This window comes from Microcaecilia unicolor, chromosome 5, assembly GCF_901765095.1.
Source record: "Microcaecilia unicolor chromosome 5, aMicUni1.1, whole genome shotgun sequence".
Classification (NCBI taxonomy): Eukaryota; Metazoa; Chordata; class Amphibia; order Gymnophiona; family Siphonopidae; genus Microcaecilia; species Microcaecilia unicolor.
In genome coordinates, this window is record NC_044035.1 from 109,923,347 (window position 1) to 109,939,827 (window position 16,481).

The 16,481-nt window shown below is 39.6% G+C and overlaps 1 protein-coding gene across 1 annotated transcript in view; it reads right to left on the reverse strand.

Annotated features, from left to right (window-relative positions):
- Positions 1–242: 242 nt before the first annotated feature.
- Positions 243–16,481, reverse strand: part of CXCL12 (C-X-C motif chemokine ligand 12) — a 51,146-nt gene continuing 34,907 nt past the window's right edge. The window contains exon 4 of the mRNA XM_030203176.1: positions 243–2,147. Coding sequence (XP_030059036.1) covers positions 2,132–2,147 — 16 coding nt within the window. The 3' untranslated portion in view covers positions 243–2,131. The remainder of the gene's footprint in view (positions 2,148–16,481) is intronic.

A 16,481-nucleotide genomic window follows, 5' to 3' on the forward strand; every position in this document is an offset into this window, starting at 1 on the left:
TCTCTTTAAAGTTTCATGTGTCTGGTAGTAACCTGTTCCATACAGAATGCAGGTGTCTTCTTTCCTTCATAGAATACTAGAATAACAATGGGAATACACCATAGAGCTTAAGTGTGTATTTAAATTCCAGAGATATCGGCAGTTTATAGAAAATCCCCTCATTCTTCTTGCAGTTACAAATATCAAACAATCACTTGTTCTGCAAAGTAATTTAGCTCAGTGCACAGGAGACAATCTCTGTGTTTTTTATACCCATGAGCAATAGAAAAATTGAGCAAGCATACATGAGCGTGTGATACATTTGAATCTGAATGGAAAGTGGTCTCAAATATAAAATTCCCTCTTCCAATAGTTCTTCAAAAAGAATGCAGATATATTTTTGTATCTCAACTGAAATGGATAAAAAGCAATTAAGTGTTCTGAGGCTTTTCAGTTTTGAGGGATTTTTTTGTACAGCTGTTTTACAACTCAATTAAGTCTGTATTGCTTAATTTATAGAAGACACCAGACAGGTATTTGGAGTTTTTACAGTGTTTACAAATAGAAAAGTACATTTTCTCAAATGTATATGGAAGGCTCTCATACAACTCTAGTGACTAAATAATCTTAGTTTCTATTTATCAGCTGCAATATTTACTATTAAAAGTTCGTAATAAACAACATGACTGCAGCCACCAAAATCATTACTCTTTTTAAGATGCCAAGATGGCTGGGTCCTTGATAAGAATGTGTGATTGTCTTTATGAGGTTCACAATCTAATTTCTTAAGCCCACATAAATTTTGCAGGCTTGTTAATTTGACCCATGAATGCTTAGATTGTTAGTTAAAAGAACTGAGACACTTACTAGCAAAATCCACAGTGGATTTATGGAAATCTGTTGACAGACCCCATAACATCTGCCACGGATCTCTGTGGATCATTGAAGTTCAACTTATGTTGCTCAAAACCAACAGAAAAGAAATCTGCAAGATTATTTTCCCATGGATCATCTCAATCCTTAGATGTTCTCAGACTTGAAGTAGGATGATAGCTACTAGATTTGACTTTGTACCCAGCTGCCAACGGAAGGCATAAACACCATTAGCACTGGGACTAGCCATGAAAACATGACATGATCAAATGAGATTGGCTTTTGTACTTCAGAAACACATGGAGATGTGACTCCCAAAATTACTAGCAAAATGCATTTATTCAGAAAAAACTATATCCCTTGTATAAGCTTTAACGGGATGCTATTGCTTGTAACATCACCAAGAAATCCTTCACGTAACAAATCTTGCATTGTACATTCTTCCCAAGGCTGCCTTTGACAGTCAGTCTGAAATTTCTTCAGCAGTAAGGATCAGCGGGTTCACCCAGTGCTTCAATGGTGCCACATTCTATGTACTGAGAGTACTTTCCACCATTTTTAGCAAGTATGTACTACAGTGGTATTGTTTCATTCTCTGTGCTTTTCCAATATTGTTTTCTTATCAAATCAAGACTGATATGTGAGGCTAATAGGAGTAATTTTCTGTGCTATTTCATTTACATAATTCATACGCGTATCATTTATCGATTATCTGATTTTGCAGGTTTCTACACTCACAAGAACTCAAGTAATTCACTATCCTATGGGTGTGAGGCAGGCACATCAGTTGTTTTGCCTTGGTGCTCCACTTTCCAAACAAATGTTTAGTCCAGTTGGAATATTTTATCTGTGAATTATGGGACACTATTGCAGCTTATGTAGGATTGTAGAACACAAACTGTAAGGAAAGGCAGCCCTAGCACCTCATGGCTCATTCCTTCCCTCCGAATGCTGCCTAGCAACAACAGTAGATGTCACTGTGCATCAGAAAGAGGGGCCATCATGGAAGACATTTTAATGCATTAAAAAAGAAAAACCTCACGAGTCTAAATTTATATCGGCAACCAGTGCTATTTGGATAAACATCTTAAAAAAGTATTTTTAGAAAACTTCTCTTACTCGATAAAATAGTCCTGTGAAAGCAAGCCATTTTGTGCAAAAAAAAAGCTTTTGAAAATGCTTGTACAGGTGCCTTGTGCTGCATGGAAACAGCGGAATGCTTTCCTTAATTCTCATACTCTGCTTTTTGCTCCTTCAGCCAGCTTAACCTGCTTGTCTCTTACATCTTGGACTTCCTGTTAATGAAGAACAAAGTGAAATTCTATTAGCTTACTGTATTCCTCATTGTACACTTGATACTAAAATATTTTAAATCATTAATTTACCTTCTAAATCAAATAAATCCCAAGGATTTCCCTTTATTTCTGAAAGTTAGAATCTTCTATAAGAAGCAAGCGCTTGAACATTTTTGAAACTTTGCCCTATTTCTCTTTGCCAAAGTGAGAAATTACACACGATGAGTTACCATCACTGAGAATGAACAGAACTTATCAACTGTAGCACGAGACTAACTCATATTTTCTCAATATTATTATAGATGCAATTGTACATCTTCCAAACATATATCTATATTTTATTCTCCTGCCCTGTCAATAGCAAATAACAAACTTTTTTTAAATGTTTGTACAGAAGGTAAACGTGTCCTTGAAATAAGATAAAGACAGTGAAAGATAGATCAAGGATGCATGAACATTCCATTTTTAGCTATATATTTGCTATTCCATGAAGCTCTTGTAAGTTTATGGTAGGTATGTATTTAGGGGTCCTTTTACTAAGGTGCGCTGAAAAATGAACTGCACTGATGTAGATGCGTGTATTGGACGCATGCAGGTCCATTTTTCAGTGCACCTGCAAAAAAAGGCCCTTTTGTGGCCAAAAATGGACGTACGTCAAAATAAAAATTGGCACATGTCCATTTTGGGCATGAGAACTTACCGCCACCCATTGACTTAACAATAAAGTCTCACGCGTTAACTGGGTAGTAATCATCAGCGCGCACATACACTGCCGATCATAGGAGCCAACTTTTCAAAATTATTGGGGGTGCTAAACCCAGTGGAAATAACCCCTTCCTGGACACATACAATAAATTTTCTCAATATTGGGAGTGCTCAAGCACCCACAGTGTCGGCTCCTATGCTGCCGATTACTGCCTGGTTAGCATTGCATGCTGGAAATTTTCCAGTGTGCATAGTGGATGTGCGTAAAAAATGAAATTATCACCCGGGCCACGCAGTAGCCGGGCGGTAGTTCCAAGCTGACATGCATTGGGCACGCATAGGTGCCTAGGCAGCTTAGTAAAAGGGCGCCTTAGTCTTTTCTTTACTTGTGCAGTATGTTACAAACTTCAACAAAAGTCTAGATAAATCTCAGTGGTGGCTATACATTTTAACCCCCCTGGTCTGCAGTCAGATTGCCAGAATCATCAAAAAGTAAGTCAAGGACTGTTTTTGATTTTCTGCAAGTGACTTTAAAGAGAATCAGTGCAGTGGGTCAGGATTAGTACTGGGTTATTCTCTGAGATCTAGTATCCAGTAGATTGGAACCAATGTTGGAATAATAGCTGAGTTTTATTATAAAGAATCTGTCTTTTTAAAGACAGACTACAAATTCAGGACAGATAGTTAATGCAATATGTATGGTTCGCATGATAACTAGAGAGGCCATCCATTGTGTTTATCTAAGTTTTAATTTAAAGCACAAGGTGGACTACAGATTAAAAAAAAAAAAAGATCCAGTGGGTTCAATAATCAAAAATAAAATGCTGAGCTCCTACATTAGGCTCCTAAATTTCTTTTTTTTTTAATCTTTATTTATAAGTTTTTAGACTAATACAATAATAATAATACACATATGTGTAAGAAATGAACAAGCTCCATATGGTGTATCCAATTGATCATCAAACATTTTCAAAGACTAAAATAAAAGCAACAAATCGAAAGCAAAAAAAAAAAAGTAGCAGTAGGTTAACAGAGAATAAAGCAGAACAGTATGTGCATATGACTAAAAGGAGTTGAATTTACCTAATAAAGTTACACGCAAATATCACTTAACATAGTTGTCTAGCAATGACCATGTTTTATGGAAGGATAAAATATGACCAAATTTTATGGCAGCTATTTCCTCATAACGCCTATATGAACAGAGCAAATTCCACCATTCATGAAATGAGACGTGCAGATTATTTTTCCAATGTAAAACAATCAAGTGAAGAGCAAGCAAAATCATCAAATTAAACAACTTTACATGCTTTAGTGGAACTGACAAACCAGGGGTGGATGCTTTAAGGATTAGCACTTTAAAAGACAAAGCATCTGGAATGCCAAATACCTTCTGAATAATGTCCCAAATCCGTTTCCAATACGGTTGCAAATTATGACAGTGAAAAAGCATATGATCAAGGGATCCCACAGCAGATTGACATGACCAGCACAAATTTGATATATTACGATTTACTTTAGCAAGCTTTGCAGGCATCCAATAGGATTTATGAAAATATAATGTGGATTGTAAAAGAGCAGTTGATAGAGAAGAATGCATGGTTTTTCTCCAAAAGAGCTCCTATTCCTAAATTTCTGACCTATTCATCCTAATTTAGAAGCTTAAAAGTTATCCCCCGGATTCAGTGGCGTTCCTAGGGGGGGCGGACCCCCCCGGGTGCACGCCGCTGGGGGGTGCAGCAGCGCGCGCCTGCTCAGAGTTCCCTGACTTCACGCGTTCGCTGCAGCTCCCTCTGACCCGGAACAGGAAGTAACCTGTTCCAGGGCAGAGCAGAGGGAGCTGCAGCAAACGTGCGAAATCAGCGAACTGAGAGCAGGTGCGCGCCGCAGCACCCTCCAGTGGCGTGCACCCAGGGCGGACCGCCCCGACCGCCCCCCCTTGGTACGCCACTGCCCGGATTCTAAATATCACTAAGAGATTTCCATACACATAAAGTTAACAAGCTAATCAGTGCTGATAGTTGAATGTTAGCAAGCAATTATCAGCACTAATTGGCATTAATTAGAATTTACACACACTACCCACTAACCCCCAGATTCTATATAGTGTGTGTATAAAGATCAGCGCTGATTCTATAACAGTTCTTGTAACTTAACAAGCTAATGAACGCTGATAAGAGCACTTAGCAAGCAATTATGAACACTGATTGGCACTGATTAGAATTTATGTGCACAACTTGCAAGTGAATTCTGTAATGAAGTGCATCAAATTTCTAAAGTGTGCAGGCAAAAAGGGGTGTGGTTATGGGTGGGGAAATGAGAAAACCTTTTTTAAACCCGCTAAGCTAACTGCTTTTACCACATTCTCTACCAACAAAATCCAGAGTTTAATTACACTTTGAATGAAGGAATATTTTCTCCGATCTGTTTTAAATTTACTACTTTGTAGCTTCATTGTGTGCGCTCTAGTCCTAGTATTTTTGGAAAGAGAAAACAAGTGAATCACGTCTACCCATTCCAGTCCACTCATTAGTTTATAGACCTCTATCATATTTCTCCTCAGCCGTCTTTTCTCCAAACTGAAGAGCCCTAGTCGCTTTAGCCTTTCCTCATAGGGAAGTCGTCCCATCCCTTTTATCATTTTTGTTGCCCTTCTCTGTACATTTTCAAATTCCACTATATCTTTTTTGAGATGCGGTGACCAGAATTGCACACAATATTCAAGGTCGCACCATGGAGCGATACAAAGGCATTATAACGTCCTCATTTTGTTTTCCATTCCTTTCCTAACATTCTATTTGCCTTCTTAGCCGCCACCGCACACTGAGGGTTCAACGTATCATCAACAATGATACCTAGATCCTTTTCCTGGTCAGTGACTCCTAATGTGGAACTTTGCATCACATAACTATAGCTTGGGTTCCTCTTTCCCACATGCATCACTTTGCACTTGCTCACATTAAATGTCATCTGCCATGTGGATGCCCAGTTTCCCAGTTTCGTAAGGTCCTCTTGCATTTTTAACAATCCTCTTGCGATTTAACAACTTTGAATAACTTTGTATCATCAACAAATTTAATTAACTCAGTAATTATTCCCATCTCTAGATCATTTATAAATATATTAAAAAGCAGTGGTCCCAGCACAGACCCCTGGGTAACTCCACTATCTACCCTTTTCCATTGAGAATACCAACCATTTAACTCTACTCTCTGTTTTCTAGCCTTTAACCAGTTTTAATCCACAATAGAACACTACCTCCTATCACATGACTCTCCAATTTCCTCCGAAGGTTTTCATGAGGTACTTTGTCAAATGCCTTTTAAAAATCCATATATACAATATCAACCAGTTCACCTTTACCCACATGTTTGTTCACCTCTTCAAAGAAATGTAGTAGATTGGTGAGACAAGGTTTCCCTTCACTAAATCTATGTTGGCTTTGTCTCATTAATCCATGCTTTTGAATATGCTCTGTAATTTTGTTCTTTATAATAGTTTCTACCATTTTCCCTGGCTCTGACAACAGGCTCACCAATCTATAATTTCCTGGATCACCTCTGGAGACTTTTTTAAAAATCGGCGTTACATTAGCCACCCTCCAATCTTCCAGTACCATGCTTGACTTTAAAGATAAATTACATATTACTAACAATAGTTCTACAAGTTCATTTTTCAATTCTATCAGTACTTTGGGATGAATACCATCTGGCCCAGGTGATTTGCTACTCTTTAATTTTTCAAATTGCGCCATTACATCTTCCAGGTTTATTCATTCAGTTTCTTTGACTCGTCAGCTTTGAATGCCATTTCTGGCATGGTAGCTCTCCCAAATCTTTCTTCGTGAAGATTTAATCTCTCCACTATTGCTCTGTTTTCCCTGAGTACCTCATTTACCTCTCAGTCATCCAGCTGTCCAATGATTCTATTGCTGGCTTCTTGCTTTTAATATACCTAAAAAACTTTTTACTGTGTTTTTGCCTCCAACGCAATCTTTTTTTCAATGTCCCCCTTTGCCTTCCTTATCAGTGCTTTGCATTTGACTTGACATTCCTTATTTTCAGATTCTTCTTTCATTTTCTGAAGGATTTTCTTTTAGCTCTAATAGCTTCCTTCACCTCACTTTTTAACCATGCTGGCTGTCGCTTGGACTTCCTTCCTCCTTTTTTAATACATGGAATATAACTGGCCTGGGCTTTCAGGATGGTATTTTTGAACAGCATTCACACCTGATTGTAAATTGTTGACCTTCGCAGCTGCTCCTCTAAGTTTTTTTTTCACCGTTCTTCCCATTTTATCATAGTCTCCTTTAAATGCTAACATATTGGATTTCCTGTGTGTACTTACTCCAGAGCTTATATCAAATCAGATCATATTATCACTGTTATCAAGCAGCTCCAGCACCATTACCTCCTGCACCAGATCATGCACTCCACTAAGGAAGAGGTCTAGAAGTTTTCCTCCTCTTGTTGGCTCCTCTACAAGCTGCTCCATAAAGCAGTCTTTGATTTTGACAATGAATTGTACTTCTCTAGCATGCCCTGATGTTACATTTACCCAGTCAATATCGGGGTAATTGAAATCACCCATTATTATTATTGTGTTCCCCAGAATGTTAGCCTCCCTAATTTCTGATAACATTTCTACATCTGTCAGGTCATCCTGGCCACTCAAGGTGGTGTACAGCAAATTAACCCTTAGGACCCTGTTTACTAAGCCATGCTAGTGTTTTTAGTGCACACTAAAATTAGCATGTGCAAAACATTAGAGTCTCCCATTTGTTCCTATGGGCAACTTAGCATTTAACGTGTCTTAATCATTAGCATGTGCTAAAAACAATAATGCACCCTTAGCACTGCTTAGTAAACAGGGCCCTTAGTATCATGAACCAGATCATGTTATAAGAGCTAACATGTCTGACAAATGGATGAATGATGGCATATCTACTACAGGACATTTTCATATTAATACAGCACATATGTAAAAGTGCATTCCCATGAATAAATATGCCTTCCTTCACAATGACCTCAAAATTCCATGCCTATTTTGATTGTGATATGCTTTGAAGTATGATCACTTTAGGCCCAATGTACTGTTTATCCAGTATCTAATGGTAACAGATTATGAACTGTAACTTCATCCAGGCAAAGAAACTTGAATTTCTGTTTATTGCAAAGTGCTTATAAACACACCTATAGAATCTCAGAGTAACATGGTTGCAAACTATTTTGACAAACCTGCAAACTGTTTGCAAGTTTGCTGTGTTAGTGTAATGAACTTAAAAATAAATACCCATATGCGAACCCCTCATATTAGTGAATTTGCATCTGATTTATACAGTTTGAAGGATGGATGTGGATTCCCATAAACTGGACCATCTGGGACAAATTCACATTGAACCTGGCAATTTTTCACATACCTGCTCAGGAGATTTCAACAAATATCTCCAACACATCTGGAGAAAATCCGAAAATTCAGCTGAACCCAGAACAAAGCTAAAGTTTATGTAGTTCACATTGAATCCTACATTTTCTGCTCATCTTTTCTTGTATCATAAATCAATATATTTACAAGCTAGCAGGTGAGTTAGGCAAATACAGTGCTGTGAGCTAGTTCCAGATTACATTAATACTTATTATTTTTGAGCCCTCATTCTCAGAGAGTGGCCTAGTGGTTAGAGTGGTGGACTTTGGTCCTGAGGAACTGAGTTCGATTCCCACTTCAGGCACAGGCAGCTCCTTGTGACTCTGGGCAAGTCACTTAACCCTCCATTGGCAGCATTGAGCCTGCCATGAGTGGGAAAGCGCAGGGTACAAATGTAACAAAAAAAGATTATTTAACTTAGGGACCCTATTACTAATCTGATCTAAAACAAAGGCGTAGCATATCCTTACATGGGTCTTTCTCATACTCCAAGTGGGGAATACTATAAATGGGTGCTGAAAAAATTAGGCACAAAGAGCCAGATTGTATCTATGGCGCATGGAAATTATTTTCACCTAAGCGTATTCTATAAGATTTAGGCGCAGTACATAGAATATGCTTAGTTGATATCCTAGCACCAAAAACTAAGTGTCCTTATCATTCTTTATAGTTTTGCATTCATAGGAGAGTAACATGATATCTCTTTAATTCAAAAAAAGTACTTAGCTTTTTGACTATAAGCAGCGGTGCATGGTGGAGACCAGTTGAATGATAAGGACACTTTTGAAAATATAAATAATACTATAAAAAACATTTTTGTTAAATAAAGTTAGGATCAATATTAAAAAGTTTAAAACTGGATCAATGAAGATTGCGGTACTGCCCCTATCTATATGCTTGGCTCATTGAATCATTCAGCCAAAGAGGAGGCGGGTACGCTTGTCTGATAGATCCTTTCATGACCCTACTAACCTTTTGAATATAAGGTTGAGGAATTGTTGAGAAGTAGAGCATCATTGTGACTGAGATACAGGTTGGCTCCCTTCACTGTTTAATTATCTACAGCGCCTAGTTTATGGTTTGTCATAGGAATACATTGGCATCTCTAGCATTTAGCGCACGCCTATTTTTAGTGTGCGCTAAAAATGCTAGCACACCTTAGTAAAAGGCACATCATGGACACATGCACAAATTTGGATGTGCAAATCTGGGATCCATATAAAGAATCTAGGGGTTGCCCCATTTCTAGCATGGCTGTAAATTCAGGCTTTTTCTATTATAACTTTTTTGCCTAATGTTTGCATTTAAGTCATTTTAAAAAAGTACCGTGGAAGCCCTTACTGCTTATCCAGTTAGCGTAATGGTAATGTTAGCACACTAGCTGATAAGAGCATCCATGTCCTTTCTCCACATATTCCAAACAAAAAAAAAACAGCACCACGGGCCTTTAAAAATGGAACACAGCTCTTTAATGAATGAGCCTTGACAAAAAGACCCGACACGGGCCGTGTTTCGGTGACTAGCACCTGCGTCAGGGGTCACAGTGATGACGTGGAAAACTTACCCCACGTCTCATATAGTAAAAGCTACAAAGCACCAAGGCACTTTCACTTTCTGTATCACTAAAATGATACGAGTTCAATGTGGCTTACAGATTGTATTAAAGACACAGTGTAATAAATTAAAGCACTAAATGAAATAACATTTTATGTTAGCTAAGAATTGCAAGAGATTATTGAAAATATTGAAGGAAATGTAATAGAATAGTTAATTTTGTGCATAGAGGGGATAGAAAACTGGAATTGACAACTGTTTAATTGTAGTCAGGACTACTGGGATGGATTTTGAAATGAGTTTGAAAGAAATAGGATTTCAATAGTTTTCGGAATTGTAGGTAGTCATGATGAGACGTAACAGAACTGGGAATAGAGTTCCAACATTTGATTCCAACATATGAGAAATCAGCAGCTAGAACAGATTTGTATACTACGTTTTTGAAATTTGGTGGATGGAGTAGAAGGGAATCTCTGGCTTCAAGGGAGACCCTACGTGTAGATATCTCTATTAAATGGTTCATATAATCTAGAAAAGTAAAAAAAAAAGTGGAGAAACTAGATCCGCTATGAGGGTAAAGATTTTTAAAAAATATATAAAAAAGTAGCATGATCAACACGACACTTCCAAGACACTTCGAAGTGTCGTGTTGATCACATACTTTTTTGGTATTTTTATCATATAATCTGGAGTCATGCCACTAAGGATTTGATAAATGAAACGCCTCCTCCCAAACAGTATTAAAAAAAAAATAGTGTGTACTTAGCATGCACCGATGGCAAAACTAATGCAGAGCACTTTAGCGTGTCCTGCATGAGGCTCTTTTTGCTGCATTAGGCACGCATTAGCACCTAACACAGGGGCCCATTTAGGGTCTCTTTTACTAAACCACAGTAAAAAGTGGCCTACGATAGTGTAGGTGCATGTATTGCGCATGCATAGGGCCAGTTTTTACCGCATCTACAAAAAAGGGCTTTTTTTTTTTTTTTAATGGGATGGGAAAAGGGCCTGCGGTATAAATGAAACCAGCGAGCACCAAAAACCAGTCTGAGCCCTTAACACCAACCATTGATCTAGTGATAAAGGTTCACGTGCTACACCTGCGGTGACTGTTCGGTGCACGCCAAGTGCTGATTACTGCCAGAACCGGCACACATAGGAGGAAATAAATAAATAATTCATCCACGCATTACGGGCGCATGTCAAATCTGAAATTACCACCAGAAGGACACGCTGGCCTGGTGGTAGTCTCGTTTGGGTCCATGCTGCACGCTCGTAGAGCCTACCGTGGCTTAGTTAAAGGGCCCCTTAGTAAGTCCCAGTAGGGCTACTGCGTGGACAGCATGCGCCAAATCAACCCTACCGCCGGGGTAGCGCAGGCGCCTGATGGTAATTCCAAATTTGATGCATGCAATTTCCCTCAGAAGAAAATAATTTTCTATTTACTACCACGGGGGCGTTCCTGACAGTAAACAGCAGTGCAGCCACATTTCCACGCACTGCTTGATTACTGCACGAGTAGCACATGAGCCCTTACCGCCAAGTAAATAGGTGGTGGAAAGGGCTCAGGCAGTAAATAGTAACGCACTACTTTTAATATTAGCGCATGGGCATTTTGCTGTCCCATATAATAAAAGGCCTTTTTACTGGCAGCTGTAAAATGTGGCCCAGGGCATGCTAATTCCACATGCGCACACTAGTGCAGGCCACTTTTTATCCTAGCTTAGTAAAAGGGCCCTTTAAATAACCGTGCAGTCTAGCATCAGTTTGCAGTGAATTTTGTCACCAAGTTATCAGGTCCATCAAATCTTTCCGGGGTGTAATTTTATACGGTTCCCAAGTACGTCTCTTACTCTTTCCCCAAGTCTTAAATAGCATATTTTATATTTACGATAACTTGCTAAAGTCATACATTTCAGGATTTTAAATGATTTGGAATGTCATCATCAATGAAAGTACAGAAAGAGAGTAAAACAAAGCAATTCTTTCTCCTCTCCCATGTCCTTGTTTATTCTTGGCCTCTCTCCCCTGTTTAGATGTTTAGAGATCCGATACAGAAGGTTAGTAAGCTTAGGCAGAGCAAACACTTGCCAAATTTCTGTTTTCCATTTGGTAATAGAGCTGCAAGCCACCTAAAGTTGCTATAAATGATTATGCAACAAGATCTTTTCCTGTGTATTATTCCATTTAGCCATACGTTTCCCAGTAAGAAATGAAAAAATAGGCATGCTGAACAAAAAGGCAAGAAGGGGATTGCTTTTTTTTTTTTGCATAAACAGTGACAGACCAAAGGTTCATTTCACCCAGCATCCTGTTCCTGATAGTGGTTAAGTGGTGAGTGCTGAAAAGACTTATGTAAGAATAGGGCATGTATCCATTTCCCAAACATTCTTCCAAGCTCAAGCAGTCCTGGACTAGAGGTAGATATTAAACCCAGGGTGAATGCAGAAGACTCATCCAGAACCTGCCGACATCTGGGATAAATTTACCCTCATCTGGTAAACTTGAGCTAGGCTTGCATAGTTATAACTTGACCTGCACAAAGATCATCCTGGCTGTGATTTATCAATGGATTTCCCCAAAGACGCACAGTGGATGTAAAACTTAGATAAGCAACACCCTCTACTTTTCCTGTTTCTCCTGGGCTAGGATGCTGTTCTCTCTGAATAACAAAGAACAGTACTCAAAAAGGGCAACATACCTTCTTATGAAAACTGAGGGGCACTTTTACTAGCATGTCCTGTGCAGTTAGCATGTGAATTTGTGCACATGGTTAGTGCATGAATGTGGTGTCCGTTACCATGCCGACATGACAGTGCATGCTAATTCATGCACTAACTTTATAGCCTGTAATCAACGTTCTAGCTATGCAACTTTGAGCTGTGCGGGAGTCCTCTGCTGGAGTTTCTGAGAGGGAGGAGTGGTGTAATGATATTGTACTTTGAATGACAAGGCACAGGCATGCTTTTTCTCAGTCAAACATATGTAGATCTAAAAGTAGATGTATACCGTCTCCATTGGGACTGAAATTTAGTAGACACTGGAAAGCATCTTTTTTGACTGCTCCAGCTTCACTTTACATAAGTACATAAGTATTGCCATACTGGGACAGACCAAAGGTCCATCAAGCCCAGCATCCTGTATCCAACAGTGGCCAATCCAGGTCACAAATACCCGGCAAGATCCCAATGATTTTCCTTTAACAATTAGGTTAGAATCTTCATACCTTGCTTTTATGAAGAATTTAGGGCCCCTTTTACTAAGAGGCGGTAAGCCAAACGTATTTTTGTAGTGCTGGAGTGTACCTGGCAGTAATCGGGCAGTGCCACACGCTAACTGGTTTATGCCAGGTTAGCATGGGAGCTCCTACCGCCACCACAATGGGTGGTGGTAAGGGCTACCCCCCCCCCCCCCCCGAAATAGCCATGCGGCAAGTGCTTTACTTGCCAAGCGATTAGAGTGGAGGAGTGGCCTAGTGGTTAGGGTGGTGGACTTTGGTCCTGGGGAACTAAGGAACTGAGTTTGATTCCCAGCACAGGCAGCTCCTTGTGACTCTGGGCAAGTCACTTAACCCTCCATTGCCCACCACATAGAGCCTGCATGAGTGGGAAAGTGCAGGGTACAAATGAAACAAAAAAAAAGTGGCCATTTCCTGCAGGAAAGAGAGACTTCCCTTTTACCCGCTGAAGTAAAAAGGGGGCCTCAGCATGTGTGAAAAATATGTGCCGATCACAGCGCAGGCCCCCTTTTGCCGCAGCTTGGTAAAAGGGGCCCTTAAAGATTTATTTGTTTGAAAAATCTTTTTTTTTAATGTTTTTATTAATTATCTTGTGTAGTTTGTAATTTTATATCAATGATGCATGTGCATTGTTTTTTGTTAGTTATGTCTTATATTAGTGATCCGCTAAAGACCTGTACTGGATACTGCAGTATATAAGTACCTGGATTAGATTGCACCCAGGGCAGGCTCAAGGTATGATCCATGTGAGTCACTAGCTCACATGGAGGGTGCCAAAAATCAAAGGCATCAAAAGCCTGCTTAACCAGCTCATCCTTCACAGTAGCAAGAGGGTGTTTTGCTCTCACCACAGTGCTCTCTTCTCTGCACAACCACCACAGGTTTAAATGTGAGAAGATGTACTTCCTTGTTTTTGCATTTAAACCTGGGGTGGTTCTGGCGGCAGAGCATAGAGGAGTGCATAGCAGTGGGAGCACATGATACTACTTTTGATGAGACGACTATGACCCAGGTTATAGAATGTATAAATTGAGAATTATCTTTATTTATTTTGTTCCCGATAGGGATTGGGTACTGAGATATTTTTTCTTAAAACAGATGTTAGATTTTAAAATTGTAAAATCAGAATTTACCCAGATATTGCCTGATTGATCCAGAAGAGGAGACAACCATTTTGGGGGTTGAGAGCTAGAATACAGCGATTAGACAAACTTTTCTGACAGAATTTTCCCTCTAAGTGTTTGTTAAAATTTGATTCCCAAAGAAACATCTTTTATGAACCAGCTCACTTCAATGCATTCCTGACCTCGCTTTTCCAGGTTGCTTCTCCAATGATTTTTACTTCATCAGATATATACGAGTTTGGCACACTGCTCTATTGCAGCCTATCTAGCGTGTTTTCTCATTTGTAAATGGAAATTGTGACTTGGATCCCCTTCTTTTCTTGTGGACTGGGTAGATTAGGATTTTGATATTGCGTTAGTGTTCTTTTTACTTTCCTTTTTGTATATATATATATACTCAATATGTATTTTGAGAAAATAAGGGGTCCTTTTACAAAGGCGTGCTGAAAAATGGTTTGCGGTAGTATAGGCGTGGGTTTTGGGCACACGCTGATCCATTTTTCAGCACGCCTGTAAAAAAAGGCCTTTTTTAAATTTCAATTTTGGGTCTGAGACCTTACCGCCAGCCATTGACCTAGCAGTAAAGACTCACGCGGTAGCCGGGCAGTAATAACCTATGCACATCAAATGCCACTTGGCATGTGGCCAATACGTGCGGCCGAAAATAAAAAATATTTTCCAGACACGCATATCGGACGCAAGCCAAAAATGAAATTACCGCAAGAGCCACGCAGTAGCTGGGTGGTAACTCCATTTTGACATGAGTTGGGCACGTGTAGACGCTTACGCGACTTAATAACAGGACCCCTAAATAAATAAACACATTTCCATTTAGAATAGAATTGTTGAAGCATGAGGGAAGTAGTCTTTTTATTGCTGATGTGTAAGTGCCATAGGATATCACATTTGCTACAAATTCATAACAAGTAGAAAAATATAGTGTGATATATAAATGACTATTTTCAATTAATAAGACACATAAGCAAGTGTATTTCTTTACAAGTAGATAGCAATTTGGAATGAAAAATGCCGCTCATGCAGTTAACATTCCTAAGATTTTGACACCAAAATGTTTAATCTTTTATATAAAATGGAAACATAACAAGGGATGAATTGATTAAAAATGAAATAAAAATACGCATGCCAGTATTTAAAAAACAAATAATATAAAACATGTCAGACAAGGACCAAGCAACCTACAGATAACAAACAGTAAGAATTTCACCATTTCCAGCACAGTGATCAAAAGCAGTTAAACATAAGCAGCACATGAGTTAGTGGAATCAGTCAGTATAAAGAGAAGGGCTTTCTGCAAAACCTGAACTTCAAATACATCTTTAATATGAGTAAGCAGTCCAGAGTTCTGCAAAATGAACTCATAAAAAGGCTGAGTTGCACAATTTGTTTACAGAAGTGTTTTTTATGGATTAAAACATATAAACCCCCGGATTCTATAAAGGTCACCCAAATTTGGATGCAGATCCCAGATCAGTGTCCAAAATAATTAGTTCATGGGCTACAATGAATTAATTATTGGAGCTACCAAGCACTTAATTGGCATTAATTATGATTTGGGCACCAATTTGACTGTGCACTGTTTTGTATCAATGTGCACCTAAATTGGATTGCATGCAGCTCAAAAGGGGGCATGGCCACGGGAGGGGCATGTGTGGGTCAGGGGCTTTCACAAAAGATGCATGTAGTGTTACAGAATAGCAGGGATCCACGCCCAATTTGTGCAACAAAATTTACACCAAGTTTCAGCTGGCGTAAGTCCTCATGTCCAAGCACTTAGGGGCCCTTTGACTAAGGCGCACTGAAAAATGGCCTGCACTGGTGTAGACACGTGTATTGGACACACACAGGTCCATTTTTCAGAGTGCCTACAAAAAAGGCCTCTTTTTTGCCGAAAATGGATGTACGGCAAAATAAAAATCAGCGTGTTTCCATTTTGGGCCTGAGACCTTACCACAACCCACTGACTTAGCAGTAATGTCTCATGTGTTAACCAGGTGGTAATCGTCAGTACACGTACACTGCTACAGTGGCGTACCGAGAGTGGGGCGATGGGGGTGGTCCGCCCCGGGTGCACGCCACTGGAGGGATGCAGAAAGCAGCCGTGCGGCGGTCAGCTCCACTGGTTCCCTGCTCCCTCTGCCCCAGAATAGGTTACTTCCTGTTCCGAGGCAGAGGGAGCAGGGAACCTGTGGAACCGACAGCCGTGTGGCTGCTCCCAGCAGGTAAGAATGCACCTGGGGGGTGTTGATGCGCCCGGGGGGGGGGGTGTCG